General features: G+C 45.7%; 1 protein-coding gene across 3 annotated transcripts in view; it reads right to left on the reverse strand.

Moving 5' to 3' along the window:
• The window catches only part of MISP3 (MISP family member 3), a 57,568-nt gene that overhangs the window by 11,870 nt on the left and 29,681 nt on the right, over positions 1-16,017 (reverse strand). For all 3 annotated transcript variants that reach the window (XM_073654341.1, XM_073654343.1, XM_073654342.1), the window contains exon 4: positions 5,136-5,726. In XM_073654341.1, coding sequence (XP_073510442.1) covers positions 5,136-5,726 — 591 coding nt within the window. The remainder of the gene's footprint in view (positions 1-5,135; positions 5,727-16,017) is intronic.

Below are 16,017 nucleotides of genomic sequence, written 5' to 3' on the forward strand. Positions count from 1 at the left end.
TGCACTTAAAGAGGGCCTTTCACCAAATCTTTTATGCTTGAGCTGGACACACGATGTAACAGTGGCTGTAGAGCGGAAACATATTTTTGTTTATTTCTCTTTTCCATTGTGGAGATATTAGCAATCAAAGTATTTGGCACCAAATGAGTTAACTTTTTTATTTATTTTTTTTAAGTCCGAGTGGGTGTAATCAGACAGTTTTCACTGGGGGGGGGGCGTGTACTTTTTCTCCCTGTAGAATGCTGACCAATCAAAAGCAGGCAGCAACACTCAAAGGAAAAAAAGAACACGCCCCCACCATGGCCCCTCCCCTCACACTGACTCATGCAGGAGGTCAGAGCTGTATCCTTACATCTCACACACTGAGGAACCTGCTCTCAGCTATTGTGGGGGGTGTGTTCTTCTTTCCTCTGAGTGTTGCTTCTTGCTTATGATTGGTCAGCATCATACAGGGAGAAGAAGTACACGCCCCCAGTGAAAAGTGTCTGATAACACCCACTTAACTCCTTAGGTGCCAAATACTTTCACTGCTAATATCTCCGCAATGGAGAGGCGGAATTAAAAAAAAAAAAGTTTTATTACACTATGCAGCTATTATTACACTGTGTGTCCAGTTCAACATAAAAAATTGGTGAAAGGTCCTCTTTAATATTAAACCTTATATGCCCATCTTTGTGATACCAGCTGGCAATTAACGTACACCTTCCATGTAGAAATCAAATTTTACTTATAATATTGAGAATTTTTTTCTTGTATCACGACTCAGTTTGATTATCTTGATCATCCTTGTGATTGTCAGAGATGAACCCAAGGAGGCTATACTGTTCTTGACCACAAGGGGTGCCAATCCCTGACTACAGAGGGAGGCATCTCAGATATTGGAGATCAGCTGAAGCTGCTTGTAGACATGAGATATTTTTTATAGGGAATCCAATGACAATTGCATGCGACTGGTGCCTACCCAACAGTCCAAACGAAAAAGGATCAGTCAGGATGGATTTCAGACCCATAAATGTACCGCCTCCCTCCTGGTTGTGGCATGGGAATCTCCTGATTGAAGACTTCCCTCCTATACAGTTTGGTCTTTAGGAGGGAGGGAGGGTACAGTTCCTGTAACAGTCAGACATTTACTATGGTGGTCACTGATTATATCACATTGATTCCAATGCACACTGATGGCCCCATGAAACCAAGAACTGTAGCAAATAGAGGGTCATCTTCAAGAGAATGTGTGATCAGGAAATGACAATGTTCAAACCAGGTTTTTTTTTAATAATTTATTTTTACCAATCTTTTATCCTCCAGGATCCACCATTTACAGTATGTGATGTCACAGTTCACCTCCTCCTCCTGTACAATGACTGATAACACCTCTATATACAGTAGATAACACAGGATCCACCATTCACAATAGGTGATGTCACAGTTCACATCCTCCTCCAGCATAATGACTGATAACACCTCTATATACAGTAGATAACACAGGGTTCACCATTCACAATAGGCGATGTAACAGCTCACCTTCTCCCCCTCTTTAACAATGATAATACCTCTATATTCTGTAAATAACACAGGATTCACCATTCAGAATAGGTGATGTCACAGCTCACCTCCTCCCCTCCTGTACAATGACTGATAACATCTCTATATACAGTAGATAACACAGGATCCACCATTCACAATAGGTGATGTCACAGCTCACCTCCTCCTTCTGTACAATGACTGATAACACCTCTATATACAGTAGATAACACAGGATCCACCATTCACAATAGGTGATGTCACAGCTCACCTCCTCCTCCTCCTGTACAATGACTGATAACACCTCTATATACAGTAGATAACACAGGATTCACCATTCACAATGGGTGATGTCACAGCTCACCTCCTCCTCCTCCTGTAAAATGACTGATAACACCTCTATATACAGTAGATAACACAGGATCCACCATTCACAATAGGTGATGTCACAGCTCACCTCCTCCTCCTGTACAATGACTGATAACACCTCTATATACAGTAGATAACACAGGATCCACCATTCACAATAGGTGATATCACAGCTCACCTCCTCCTCCTGTACAATGACTGATAACATCTCTATATACAGTAGATAACACAGGATCCACCATTCACAATAAGTGATATCACAGCTCACCTCCTCCTCCTCCTGTACAATGACTGATAACACAGGATCCACCATTCACAATAGGTGATGTCACAGCTCACCTCCTCCTCCTGTACAATGACTGATAACATCTCTATATACAGTAGATAACACTGGATCCATCATTCACAATAGGAGATGTCTCAGCTCACCTCCTCCTCCTCCTGTACAATGACTGATAACACCTCTATATACAGTAGATAACACAGGATCCACCATTCACAATAGGTGATATCACAGCTCACCTCCTCCTCCTGTACAATGACTGATAACATCTCTATATACAGTAGATAACACAGGATCCACCATTCACAATAGGTGATGTCTCAGCTCACCTCCTCCTCCTGTACAATGACTGATAACACCTCTATATACAGTAGATAACACAGGATCCACCATTCACAATAGGTGATGTCACAGCTCACCTCCTCCTCCTCCTGTACAATGACTGATAACACCTCTATATACAGTAGATAACACAGGATCCACCATTCACAATAGGTGATGTCACAGCTCACCTCCTCCTCTTCCTGTACAATGTCTGATAACACCTCTATATACAGTAGATAACACAGGATCCACCATTCACAAAAGGTGATGTCACAGCTCACCTCCTCCTCTTCCTGTACAATGTCTGATAACACCTCTATATACAGCAGATAACACAGGATCCATCATTCACAATAGGTGATGTCACAGCTCACCTCCTCCTCCTCCTGTACAATGTCTGATAACACCTCTATATACAGCAGATAACACAGGATCCATCATTCACAATAGGTGATGTCACAGCTCACCTCCTCCTCCTCCTGTACAATGTCTGATAACATCTCTATATACAGTAGATAACACAGGATCCACCATTCACAATAGGTGATGTCACAGCTCACCTCCTCTTCCTGTACAATGTCTGATAACACCTCTATATACAGCAGATAACACAGGATCCACCATTCACAATAGGTGATGTCACAGCTCACCTCCTCCTCCTGTACAATGACTGATAACACCTCTATATACAGTAGATAACACAGGATTCACCATTCACAATGGGTGATGTCACAGCTCACCTCCTCCTATACAATGACTGATAACACCTCTATATACAATAGATAACACAGGATCCACCATTCACAATAGGTGATATCACAGCTCACCTCCTCCTCCTGTACAATGACTGATAACATCTCTATATACAGTAGATAACACAGGATCCACCATTCACAATAGGTGATATCACAGCTCACCTCCTCCTCCTGTACAATGACTGATAACACCTCTATATACAGTAGATAACACAGGATCCACCATTCACAATAGGTAATGTCACAGCTCACCTCCTCCTCCTGTACCTTTGCCCTGATGACAACATGCTCATTAAATACTTCAAAACCATTCAGTAGGGTCTGAGTCGGTCTATTGCTACTAATGACCATGTGCCCAACAGGATGTAGGAGTCTAATATTAAGACTAGTGGCCAGTGTGAAAATTGCAAGATTTCTTTATATTTTTTTTTTAAATATAGACAGTGATAAACGTAATTTAAAAAAAAAGGATTATCACATATTCTAAAAAAAATAAAATTGAAAATGAAAAATTGATGTAAGTAATATATAATTTTCTGATGCCACATTCCCTTCCTTCTGTAAAGAGAATGATATGGGGGCGCAGTGTACACACTATGATCCTCACATTACTGGCGCTCCGCCATTATATAGGGTATGTAATTGTCTCTATGAATACAATCACTGCTCTTGAGTTAATATTTAGAGAAGCCTGTCTGCCCACACTGCGTGACATCACGCTCCGAAAGGCAGGAGCGCACAGGTTAGGGTTTACTATGGGAGAACCCTCGGAATATAAGAGTCTGTCCCCGCCTGAAAGAATTTCTGTCGTTAATTTGCACCTTTAAATCTTTCCCCGGGCAGAGCTATGGCTCTGACCACCTGACACCATGGTAGGGAAGGGTTAAAATGTGTCACGGGCAGCCAGTATGTAGAAACCACACTGTGACAGCAAAAATGAAGGGCACAACACAGGGACTTTTTTTTAAGCTTAAAGGGGTACTCCCATCTCCAAGATCCGATCCCAATATGTAGTAGGTGTAAGAATAATAATATTAGCAAATACCGCTAATCAGAAATGAAGTATAGTTCTTCTGATTTTCTATGTCTTTCCTCATGTGCAGGCATTGCAGGACCTTAGTTACGACCATGGTTACGACCACTGATATAGTAACAGTTAGCTAGTTGCTAGTGGTCGTAACCATGGATACCTAAGGTCCTGCAATGCCTGCACATGAGGAAAGAGACACAGGAAACAGAAAAACTATACTACATTTCTAATTGGATGTATTTGCTAATATTATTATTATTATTACTCCTACTAAACATTGGGATAGGATCTTGAAGATGGGAATAACCCTTTAAGTGAAAACTTCTAATATGCGTTCACTATAAAGGGGTTCTTCGCATAGGACAATCACTTTTCATTAGGAGGGTCTTTAAATGATAAACTAATCACAAGATGTCTGAGAGATTTCAGTATGCCCGACTCTCTAAGTTGCCCCCAGAGGTGTGGGCCAGCAGCTTATTCTCTTCTCCCTATGGAAAATACCTGCATGCTTAGTAAAACTGAGTGTGCATGTGTATAAAAGAAAGAATCGATGTCAGACAGCTGCTCTACGTGATCAGCTGTTAACTGTGGGATTTCACTACAGCGCCACCACTGGTGAAAATTAATCAGTACACAGCTCGAATTGAAATCAATGGGAAGTCTGTGTAATAAATCGATGTTCTGGGTTCTCCAGAGTGAGAGACCCTTTGTAGCAGATCTACCTCATACATGAGGGTCCTTGAAGTCAGACTCCCCTTTATTAGCTTAGAAATCCCGATTAGGGGACATGAAAATTAATCTTCTAACACAAACAGCCCTTTAAGCTAGATACTTTCCATGCTTAAGGTCTCACCTGGTTGGTAGACACTTTGGATGTCAGAAGCGACCTCTTGTGTCTTGTGATTGGTCTGCCCGTCACTTTCATCCCTTCCATATATGCTACTTCTCTGCCTCCGGAGTTCCCGCTCTCTTTCATTCACCTCCTCTATTTCTCTCTCTAGCAAAGAACTTGGACTCAGTGATTGGAGCTGCTGATAGGGGCTTCCTGAAGGAGTAGGGGGGCCAGCAGAGTTGATGACAGGAGGTCTTGATGAGTTTGTGTAGGAGATCTCAGCAGAGACTGACCGACGAGAATCCACAGGGGCGGAGCGTTGAGAATCTGCAGGGGCGGAGCGACGTGAATCACTGGGGTCGGAGCGATGAGAATCCGCAGGGGCGGAGCGACGTGAATCAGTGGGGGCGGACCTTCGGAGCAAGGAGCTGTGCTCTATGATGATAACATTGCTACCATTGGCCTCAGCGTATGAAGGCCCCTTCTTGGTTATTTTTGCAGGTACCACATGGTTAGTAGATACAGGGATACTTGATGGTGGAGCTTCCTGGGGCTTTGGTTGCTGCTGGGGCTCACTTTGCTTCTTCTTCATGGGAGGAACATCAGATGGCTCTGTGAAAAATACAAGAGATTATATGACTTAAAGGATCAGTCAAAGTTTTTTTTCCAAGATTTGCTTTGACCTATATAGTGATTTCTCAGCCAATTGCTTTTAGAAGTCAGGAAAAATGATGTTATGATGGCATAGATGGAGGTGGATAAATAAAAAAGAATAGGCGATGGGCCCTAAAATTAGTGGTCGGATCCAGTACAGAGCTCCGGATACCGCTATTTATATTTGGCCTGAAACGGTCAGATGGCCATACACATTAGATTAAAGACCAAACTTGCTGATTTTGGCATCTTTGCACAATTTAATGTGTTTTGGGGGTGCCCTGTCCCCTCATCTGAATGGCAGATTTCAGGGAAAAGAAGGATTTGACATGTTGGATTTCATTGTGCCTTATTCTTTGTTACTGCAGAAGATAGGCTGCCGCCAGAGGTGAGGGCCAGCAGCCAGCCAGAAAACGCATTCATGCTCATCCTCTTTTCTCCGACACAAGTCCAAATAGCATCTCTCGCACATCTAATACACACTCTCAAGATAGATGCAGGTCACATCGGTCAGACCCACATCCGTCACACATTTATGGCACATCCTCTGGCGAGATGGGAGTATCCCATTATTCGGCCATAAATAGGATGTCCCAATTGGATGAGCCCTGAGCATATACCTGACAAGAGCGGAGGGACTTCATAGACGTCTACCACCCTAAGAATAAAGCAAATCTGGATATTCATTACTACGATTGCTAAGTGATATGTTGGGAAATGTGGGGTAGCACCAAGACAACCGAAACAAGACAGTACTGGTAAGAAGAGTCAACGCCAAAACACTGCTGTCTGCTGGTTTGTAAAGTTTATGAAATAGACATTGACTTACAAGTCATTCACCTATAGGTGGCAGTAGGGAGACATTTTTCTTCCTACTGAAGGAGAGATAATTTGCATATCTTTTCCCAGGGTTCATTGCCGGCAAGCTGGATCTCAACAAGCAGTGACACCACTGGGACCACCTTAGTGTATAGACCACCAGTTTCCAAAATCTAAGCTCGTTTCTGCCTCTTTTGGGTATCAAATTTTTACTATCGAAATAGCGTCTTGTGGGTCATCAAAATGAGGAGAGATCTGTGCTCTCACTTACTGGCAGAAGAACGAGAGGGGAGTGTCAGGGGGTAGAGGACGGTCAGGATCGGACTGGCACCCCAGAAGACATCACGGCCTTAACATAATAATGGGCCATTGGCACAATAGGGACCATGGGTCTGGCGGTAATTAAAGGGGCCTTTTCCAAATTGGGACAGTAATGGAGAGATCCCTGATCAGGTCCTACCTCTATAAGGGAGTAGAGGAACTGTGTGATGCCTGACTAGGAAGAAAACCAGTCACTAGGTAATAACAACCAATGAGCTTTTCAGTTGTCACGAAAAACAGCTGATGAATAGACAAACGCTCTCCAAACCGGACTGTCTCGTCACAGCGCGTCAGACACCATTTTGCAGTTTTTTATAGCTATAACCTAAATAAAATGTTGAGTCACATATACATTACATTACTGATCTTGTACTGATCCTGAGTTACATCCTGTATTATACTCCAGAGCTGCACTCACTATTCTGCTGGTGCAGTCACTGTGTACATACATTACATTACTGATCCTGAGTTACATCCTGTATTATACTCCAGAGCTGCACTCACTATTCTGCTGGTGCAGTCACTGTGTACATACATTACATTACTGATCCTGAGTTACATCCTGTATTATACTCCAGAGCTGCACTCACTATTCTGCTGGTGCAGTCACTGTGTACATACATTACATTACTGATCCTGAGTTACATCCTGTATTATACTCCAGAGCTGCACTCACTATTCTGCTGGTGCAGTCACTGTGTACATACATTACATTACTGATCCTGAGTTACATCCTGTATTATACTCCAGAGCTGCACTCACTATTCTGCTGGTGCAGTCACTGTGTACATACATTACATTACTGATCCTGAGTTACATCCTGTATTATACTCCAGAGCTGCACTCACTATTCTGCTGGTGCAGTCACTGTGTACATACATTACTGATCCTGAGTTACATCCTGTGTTATGCTCCAAAGCTGCATTCACTATTCTGCTGGTGGAGTCACTGTGTACATACATTACATTACTGATCCTGTACTGATCCTGAGTTACCACCTGTATTATACCCCAGAGCTGCACTCACTATTCTGCTGGTGCAGTCACTGTGTACATACATTACATTACTGATCCTGAGTTACATCCTGTGTTATGCTCCAGAGCTGCACTCACTATTCTGCTGGTGCAGTCAAGGTGTACATACATTACATTACTTATTCTGTACTGATCCTGAGTTATATCCTGTATTATACTCCAGAGCTGCACTCACTATTCTGCTGGTGCAGTCACTGTGTACATACATTACATTACTGATCCTGAGTTACATCCTGTATTATACTCCAGAGCTGCACTCACTATTCTGCTGGTGCAGTCACTGTGTACATACATTACATTACTGATCCTGAGTTACATCCTGTATTATACTCCAGAGCTGCACTCACTATTCTGCTGGTGCAGTCACTGTGTACATACATTAAATTACTGATCCTGTACTTGTGGCACCCCAGGGGTCTGGTTGCCACAGTGGTAGAAATACCATGTCTGAGAGCGAGCATGGGTTTTCCTGGTCAGGAGCACATTTGCATGCAACGCCTCCTGCCCCAGTCCAGGGAGCGGAGGAACCTGCCCTTTATAAACTGGATCTGGGGCGGGGTTAGGGAGTCTAGTTCCAGAGGAAGGGACAGAGCAGCCGCAAGGAGCTCTGTAGGAGCCAGGAGCTGAAGGCCAGGGACTGGAGCAGAGAGCTCTTCCTGGCAGAAGACGCAGAGAACCGGACACCGGAGTCCGAGGCTGTGAGGATATTCACATCCAGCAGCAGAAACCACCTGGCAGGGGATTTCAGGTCCTCTGGCCATAGAAAGCCCGGAGGCTCAGTCACAAGCAAGAGACCGGCACCGCCATTGAGGAGCGGAAGGCACCAAAGGCCCCAAGTCACCAGCCATACTGGTGAGCACCACACGGTACACTCAGGGACGTGGGCTACTACACGACTACAGCAGGGTAGCCAGGAAGAGTGCAGTCAGACGGGAAGGCCTACTCCTCCACCTGGCCAGGGGGACTCTTGTTCGCTCACAGACTGACCAGGCCTCTAATGTTAGCCAGTACTCCTGGCAGGGCTTTCTTCATTGCCAACAGTAAAGACCCTGAACTGCACTGCACGGACTCTGAGTCATTTCTGCTGCGCACACGCACCACAACCCTCACCATCTACACACGCTGCCCTGAGGCTATACTCCTCCCGTGGGGAGTTATACTACCCACTGCTGCGCACCCAACATCAGCCTCAGCGGCCTGCCCCGCAGCGGCGGTTCTCAGTGACCGCAATCCACGGGTGGCATAGTCGGACATTTAAACATTAAAAACCAAGTAAACAGATCCGCCACTGGTTTGACCACCCTGAGCCACGGGACCGGGTCGCCGCCACGGAGACTACAACCCCCAGCATTACACAGAGACCCGGCTCCGGGTATTCCCCCACACACAGCCCAGGGGGCGCGTCATACTGATCCTGAGTTACCTCCTGTATTATACCCCAGAGCTGCACTCACTATTCTGCTGGTGCAGTCACTGTGTACATACATTACATTACTGATCCTGAGTTATATCCTGTATTATATTCCAGAGCTGCACTCACTATTCTGCTGGTGGAGTCACTGTGTACATACATTACATTACTGATCCTGTACTGATCCTGAGTTACATCCTGTATTATACTCCAGAGCTGTACTCACTATTCTGCTGGTGCAGTCACTGTGTACATACATTACATTACTGATCCTGTACTGATCCTGAGTTACATCCTGTATTATACTCCAGAGCTGTATTCACTATTCTGCTGGAGCAGTCACTGCGTAGATACATTACATTAATGATCCTGAGTTACATCCTGTATTATACTCCAGAGCTGCACTCACTATTCTGCTGGTGCAGTCACTGTGTAGATACATTACATTACTGATCCTGAGTTACATCCTGTATTATACTCCAGAGCTGCACTCACTATTCTGCTGGTGCAGTCACTGTGTACATACATTACATTACTGATCCTGAGTTACATCCTGTATTATACTCCAGAGCTGCACTCACTATTCTGCTGGTGCAGTCACTGTGTAGATACATTACATTACTGATCCTGAGTTACCTCCTGTATTATACCCCAGAGCTGCACTCACTATTCTGCTGGTGCAGTCACTGTGTACATACATTACATTACTGATCCTGTACTGATCCTGAGTTACATCCTGTATTATACTCCAGAGCTGTACTCACTATTCTGCTGGTGCAGTCACTGTGTACATACATTACATTACTGATCCTGTACTGATCCTGAGTTACATCCTGTATTATACTCCAGAGCTGTACTCACTATTCTGCTGGAGCAGTCACTGCGTACATACATTACATTACTGATCCCGAGTTACATCCTGTATTATACTCCAGAGCCGTACTCACTATTCTGCTGGTGGAGTCACTGTGTACATATATTACATTACTGATCCTGTACTAATCCTGAGTTACATCCTGTATTATACTCCAGAGCTGCGCTCACTATTCTGCTGGTGCAGTCACTGCGTAGATACATTACATTAATGATCCTGAGTTACATCCTGTATTATACTCCAGAGCTGCACTCACTATTCTGCTGGTGCAGTCACTGTGTAGATACATTACATTACTGATCCTGAGTTACATCCTGTATTATACTCCAGAGCTGCACTCACTATTCTGCTGGTGCAGTCACTGTGTACATACATTACATTACTGATCCTGAGTTACATCCTGTATTATACTCCAGAGCTGCACTCACTATTCTGCTGGTGCAGTCACTGTGTAGATACATTACATTACTGATCCTGAGTTATACCCTGTATTATACTCCAGAGCTGCACTCACTATTCTGCTGGTGCAGTCACTGTGTACATACATGGCATTACTGATCCTGAGTTACATCCTGTATTATACTCCAGAGCTGCACTCACTATTCTGCTGGTGCAGTCACTGTGTACATACATTACATTACTGATCCTGAGTTACATCCTGTATTATACTCCAGAGCCGTACTCACTATTCTGCTGGTGGAGTCACTGTGTACATATATTACATTACTGATCCTGTACTAATCCTGAGTTACATCCTGTATTATACTCCAGAGCTGCGCTCACTATTCTGCTGGTGCAGTCACTGCGTAGATACATTACATTAATGATCCTGAGTTACATCCTGTATTATACTCCAGAGCTGCACTCACTATTCTGCTGGTGCAGTCACTGTGTAGATACATTACATTACTGATCCTGAGTTATATCCTGTATTATACTCCAGAGCTGCACTCACTATTCTGCTGGTGCAGTCACTGTGTACATACATTACATTACTGATCCTGAGTTACATCCTGTATTATACTCCAGAGCTGCACTCACTATTCTGCTGGTGCAGTCACTGTGTAGATACATTACATTACTGATCCTGAGTTATACCCTGTATTATACTCCAGAGCTGCACTCACTATTCTGCTGGTGCAGTCACTGTGTACATACATGGCATTACTGATCCTGAGTTACATCCTGTATTATACTCCAGAGCTGCACTCACTATTCTGCTGGTGCAGTCACTGTGTACATACATTACATTACTGATCCTGAGTTACATCCTGTATTATACTCCAGAGCTGCACTCACTATTCTGCTGGTGGAGACACTGTGTACATACATTACATTACTGATCCTGAGTTACATCCTGTATTATACTCCAGAGCTGCACTCACTATTCTGCTGGTGGAGACACTGTGTACATACATTACATTACTGATTCTGAGTTACATCCTGTAGATCTTTTATTATAAAAATGAAAAACATAACAATAATAATAACAGAAACATAACAAAATTAATAACCAGAAAATAAACAATGTAATGAACTGGTCCAGCCGCTCCCTCTCTCCTCACACACATATTATACATATATACACAATAATAACTACCTACACTGTGACATCTGGTCCGGTTACCAAACAAATAATAACAATATAATAAACAATAACCGACAAATTATATACAAACTAATATATACATTCTTTTTTTTTTTTTTCTTTTTTTAATAAATAAAATAAAATAAATTCTAACTATACAAATATATACAAGACAAAACAAAAACACCCCACACTCAAGCCCACCAGTCCCTCCCCGGCACTGACCTGAGAGCTGCTCCTGCGCCTCATGCCTCAGTCCATGTCCAACGTCCATAGGCCAGATCAGGCAGTGCCAGTTTTTCACCCAAATAACCAGTGTCCCAAAGCCCCACAAGATGAACCCACCTCCCCCCTTTTCCCTCCACCCAACCTAACACCTACACCCAAACCCATATATACAATATATACAGAAACAAACAATACAATAACCACAACTGACAAAGCCCAAGTTCGGCGCCTGCAGCCCTACATCACTGTCTACTGATCAAAACAAAAATCTATGGTGTCAGCAGCAGCCCACCACCAGGAGAGGAGATGACCAGACTAGGGCACACTAAAAGAAAAGCCCCTCCAGAGGAGAGCGGCCCTCCGTGTACCCAGTATCCCATACTCCAGAGAAGGCACCTTCACCAGGTCACCGAGTATGGTCCTAAACACATCGTCCACTGGGAGGATTTTCCGCTGCGTCGATACTAAGCACCGTGCGTTCCACGTGTGATACCTAACCACTGCGCTAACTAGAAATAAGGTGCAGTGGTCCCGACCACCCAGGTCCCCGAATGCTCCATAGGCCCATTCCGCATAAGAGAGACCGGCCAGCCGGGGCCAGCCAATGGAGGTGCCCACCCTGTTGTACACCTCTGTGTTAAAGGGACAACGAAGCAGGAAGTGGTCCATGCTTTCAAGCATGGTACCACAATGCTCCCGAGGACAGTTCCTGTCCTCAGAGCTCCTACACTTCAGATTGTCCCTCACACACAGTTTCCCATGGAAGCAGCGCCAAGCCAAGTCCCAAACCTTCGAGGGGATCCTGATAGAATTCAAAAGATGCAGACCCACCCCAAGATCCCGACTTGGGCAATCCCTGAGCGCCAGAGGCCTCTGAAAATGGGTCAACAGAACCCTTTTGTCAAGGAGCTTCCTTGGCAGAGTCCTGACCTCCCACATTCCCAGACCCCACCGGCGAATTACCTTCAGAACCACGGTAGCGTAAGCCGGGAGATGTCCATGCGGTGTGCGGAGATCCTTCACTTGCCCTCCTGTCTCCCATTCCTGGAAGAAAGGCTGAAACCATCCCTTACAAGAGAATACCCACGGAGGAGCCCTCTCTTTCCAGAGGTTTGCAATATTGATCTTAATGAAGGTATTCACAAGGAATACCACAGGGTTGACCATACCCAACCCTCCTAGTCTCCTCGTACGGTAAGTAACCTCCCTCTTGACCAGGTTCAGTCTATTCCCCCATAACAGTTGAAAGAACAAACTGTAGACCCGAGTCCAGAGAGGCTCTGGCAAGATGCACACACTGCCCAGATAGATCAGCAAAGGGAGCAGGTAAGTTTTGATCAGGTTTACCCTTTCCCTTAGGGTCAAAGACCAACCCTTCCATTGGTTCACCTTCTGAGTGGCGATCTCTAGCCTGCTGTCCCAATTTTGTTTGGGGTAATCCCCCTGGCCAAATTCCATGCCAAGAACTTTTGCAGAGACTTTGGGTTCTGGAAGGGTATCCGGGAGATCAAAACCAGGATCTCCTCCTCCCAGCCAGAGACTCTCACACTTATCCCGGTTGATCTTAGACCCGGATGCCTCCGAGTAGCGATTTACCTCTGACATCAGCCTTTCTGCCTCCCCATCAGAGGAAACAAAAACGGTGACGTCATCGGCATACGCCACCACTCTCAGAGTGTCTTCCGGTGCTGCCCGGTCCATCCCGATCCCAGCCAACGGTCCACGCTCCACCCTCCTAAGAAGTGGGTCAATCGCAAACACGTACAGTAGCGGGCTCAAGGGACAACCCTGGCGAACACCACACCCAACCTCAAAAGAGCTGCCAATCCAACCGTTCACAAGCGGGAAACTCTCTGCCCCAGAGTACAAGGTCTTAAGCCAATCAACGAACCCCCCCGGCAGGCCATACCTCAGAAGGACAGACCAGAGGTACTCATGATTAACCCGATCAAACGCTTTTGCCTGGTCCAATGACAGCATGTACCCCTTCCAGTGGCCAGCCCACCCCTGCTCCACCGCCTCTCGGACACAGAGTACAGCACTAATTGTACTGCGGCCCGGAACAGAGCAATGCTGGGCCCCCGAAAGGAGCTGGGGTGCAAATTTCACCAGCCGATTAAACAGCACCTTTGCCAAAACCTTCCTGTCTGCATTGAGAAGCGCTATGGGACGCCAATTCTCAATGCAAGATGGGTCCTTACCCTTTGACAAGATGATCAGGGCAGACCTCCTCATTGACTTTGGCAGAGTGCCCGAGGAAAGACACTCATTGAATACCTCAGTCAAGAGGGGAACCAAGGCGTCCTTAAAGGTCTTATAGAATTCAGATGTTAAGCCATCCGGACCGGGAGATTTCTTCAGGGCAAGCCCTTCAATCGCCAACTTAACTTCCTCTTCCCTGATCATCTCTGTCAAAACGCCAAGAGAGGGGTCTACCCCTGGTTCGGGGACAGCTTCAGCCAGAAAAGCCGATATCTCATCCCTTTCCAGATCCCTCTTTCCCAAGAGGTGCGAGTAGAAGGATCTGACGACCTCCAGGATCCCTGATCTGGATCTTTTCAGGGACCCCGCAGTGTCAACCAGTCCCGTAACAACTTTACTATTCACTGACATCTTGCAGTTTCTGTAAGGGTCGGGCGAGCGGTACTTCCCGTAATCCCTCTCAAAAACCAAAGATGCGTGTCTATCATACTGACACCTCATTAGCAAAGATTTCACTCTGGAGATCTCCTCGCGGCTACCTCCAGTTGAGACAAGATGCTCGAGTTTCCTCCTCAGGCCCTGATACAGGCGGTACCTGTCCAGGCTCCTGAGGCTCGAGAGCTGGCGGAAGAATCTCGCCACCCTTTTCTTAAACATCTCCCACCACTCTGACTTACTACTACAAAGATCCAGTAAGGGTACCTGGCTCTGAAGAAAATCCTCAAAGGACTGTCTTATCTCCGCTTCTTCCAAGAGAGACGAATTGAGCCTCCAAAAGCCTCTTCCCATCCGGGGGGTCTCTGTAACATTCAGGGAAAACAAAATCAAACAGTGATCGGAGAACTCCACCTCAACAACAGATACTGCTGAAGAGACGGCTTCCTCCTTTAAATAAAACCTGTCTATCCTGGACCTACAGTTACCTCTATGATAGGTGAACCCCTCGTGGCCTGCGGTGTGCCGGATGTGGACATCCACCAGGCGAGCCTCACTAGCTATACTATTAAGGGCGACGCTATCATAAGTCAGCTTGTCTCTGGAACCTCCTCTATCCCGGGGCCTCGTGACAGTGTTGAAGTCCCCTCCAAAGACGACCTGCCGACTCGTAAAAAGGTAGGGCTTGATCCTCATAAAGAGACACTTCCAGTCCCATTTAGATTGGGGACCATAGATGTTAATCAGCCGAAGCTCTTGTCCCTTCATGAGGACATCTAATATCAGGCACCTCCCCATTTCTAACTCAATAACCCGTCGGCATTCTACCGGTGCGGTAAAAAGGACCGCCACTCCGCTATACGGCTCGGCCGCAAGAGACCAATAGGAGGGCCCGAGTCTCCACTCCCTCTTAGCTATAAACACCTCTGCCATATTTGGCAGCCTGGTCTCTTGCAAAATGAAAATGTCAGCTTCAACCCGGCTGAGAAAATCAAAGGCCGCAAATCTAGCCATGTTTGACTTAATGCTGGCGACATTAATGGACGCCAGCGTCAACGGAGTGGGTACCGCCATCATTGGTGATTGAGTTAGATGGCTTTCTTCTTCCCACTCCCCTTATCCTCTGCCTCAGAGGAGGAATCCTTCCCCCTCTTTAATGACACAGAGGTGTCCATTCCCACATTTTTCCTTCTTTTTTCGTCCTCGTCTCCGGACTCTGGGCCAGTCCCTCCCCCCAAGGACCTTGCATCCCCAGGAGAAGGAGACTCGGCGCCCCCTGTAAGCTCCGCCGAAGCCGGATCCTCACCCTCAGCCTCCTCCTCAGAGGAAGAGATGTT

This window comes from Phyllobates terribilis, unplaced genomic scaffold (assembly GCF_046119375.1).
Source record: "Phyllobates terribilis strain yellow unplaced genomic scaffold, ASM4611937v1 Scaffold_11__3_contigs__length_659146591, whole genome shotgun sequence".
NCBI classification, from domain to species: domain Eukaryota; kingdom Metazoa; phylum Chordata; class Amphibia; order Anura; family Dendrobatidae; genus Phyllobates; species Phyllobates terribilis.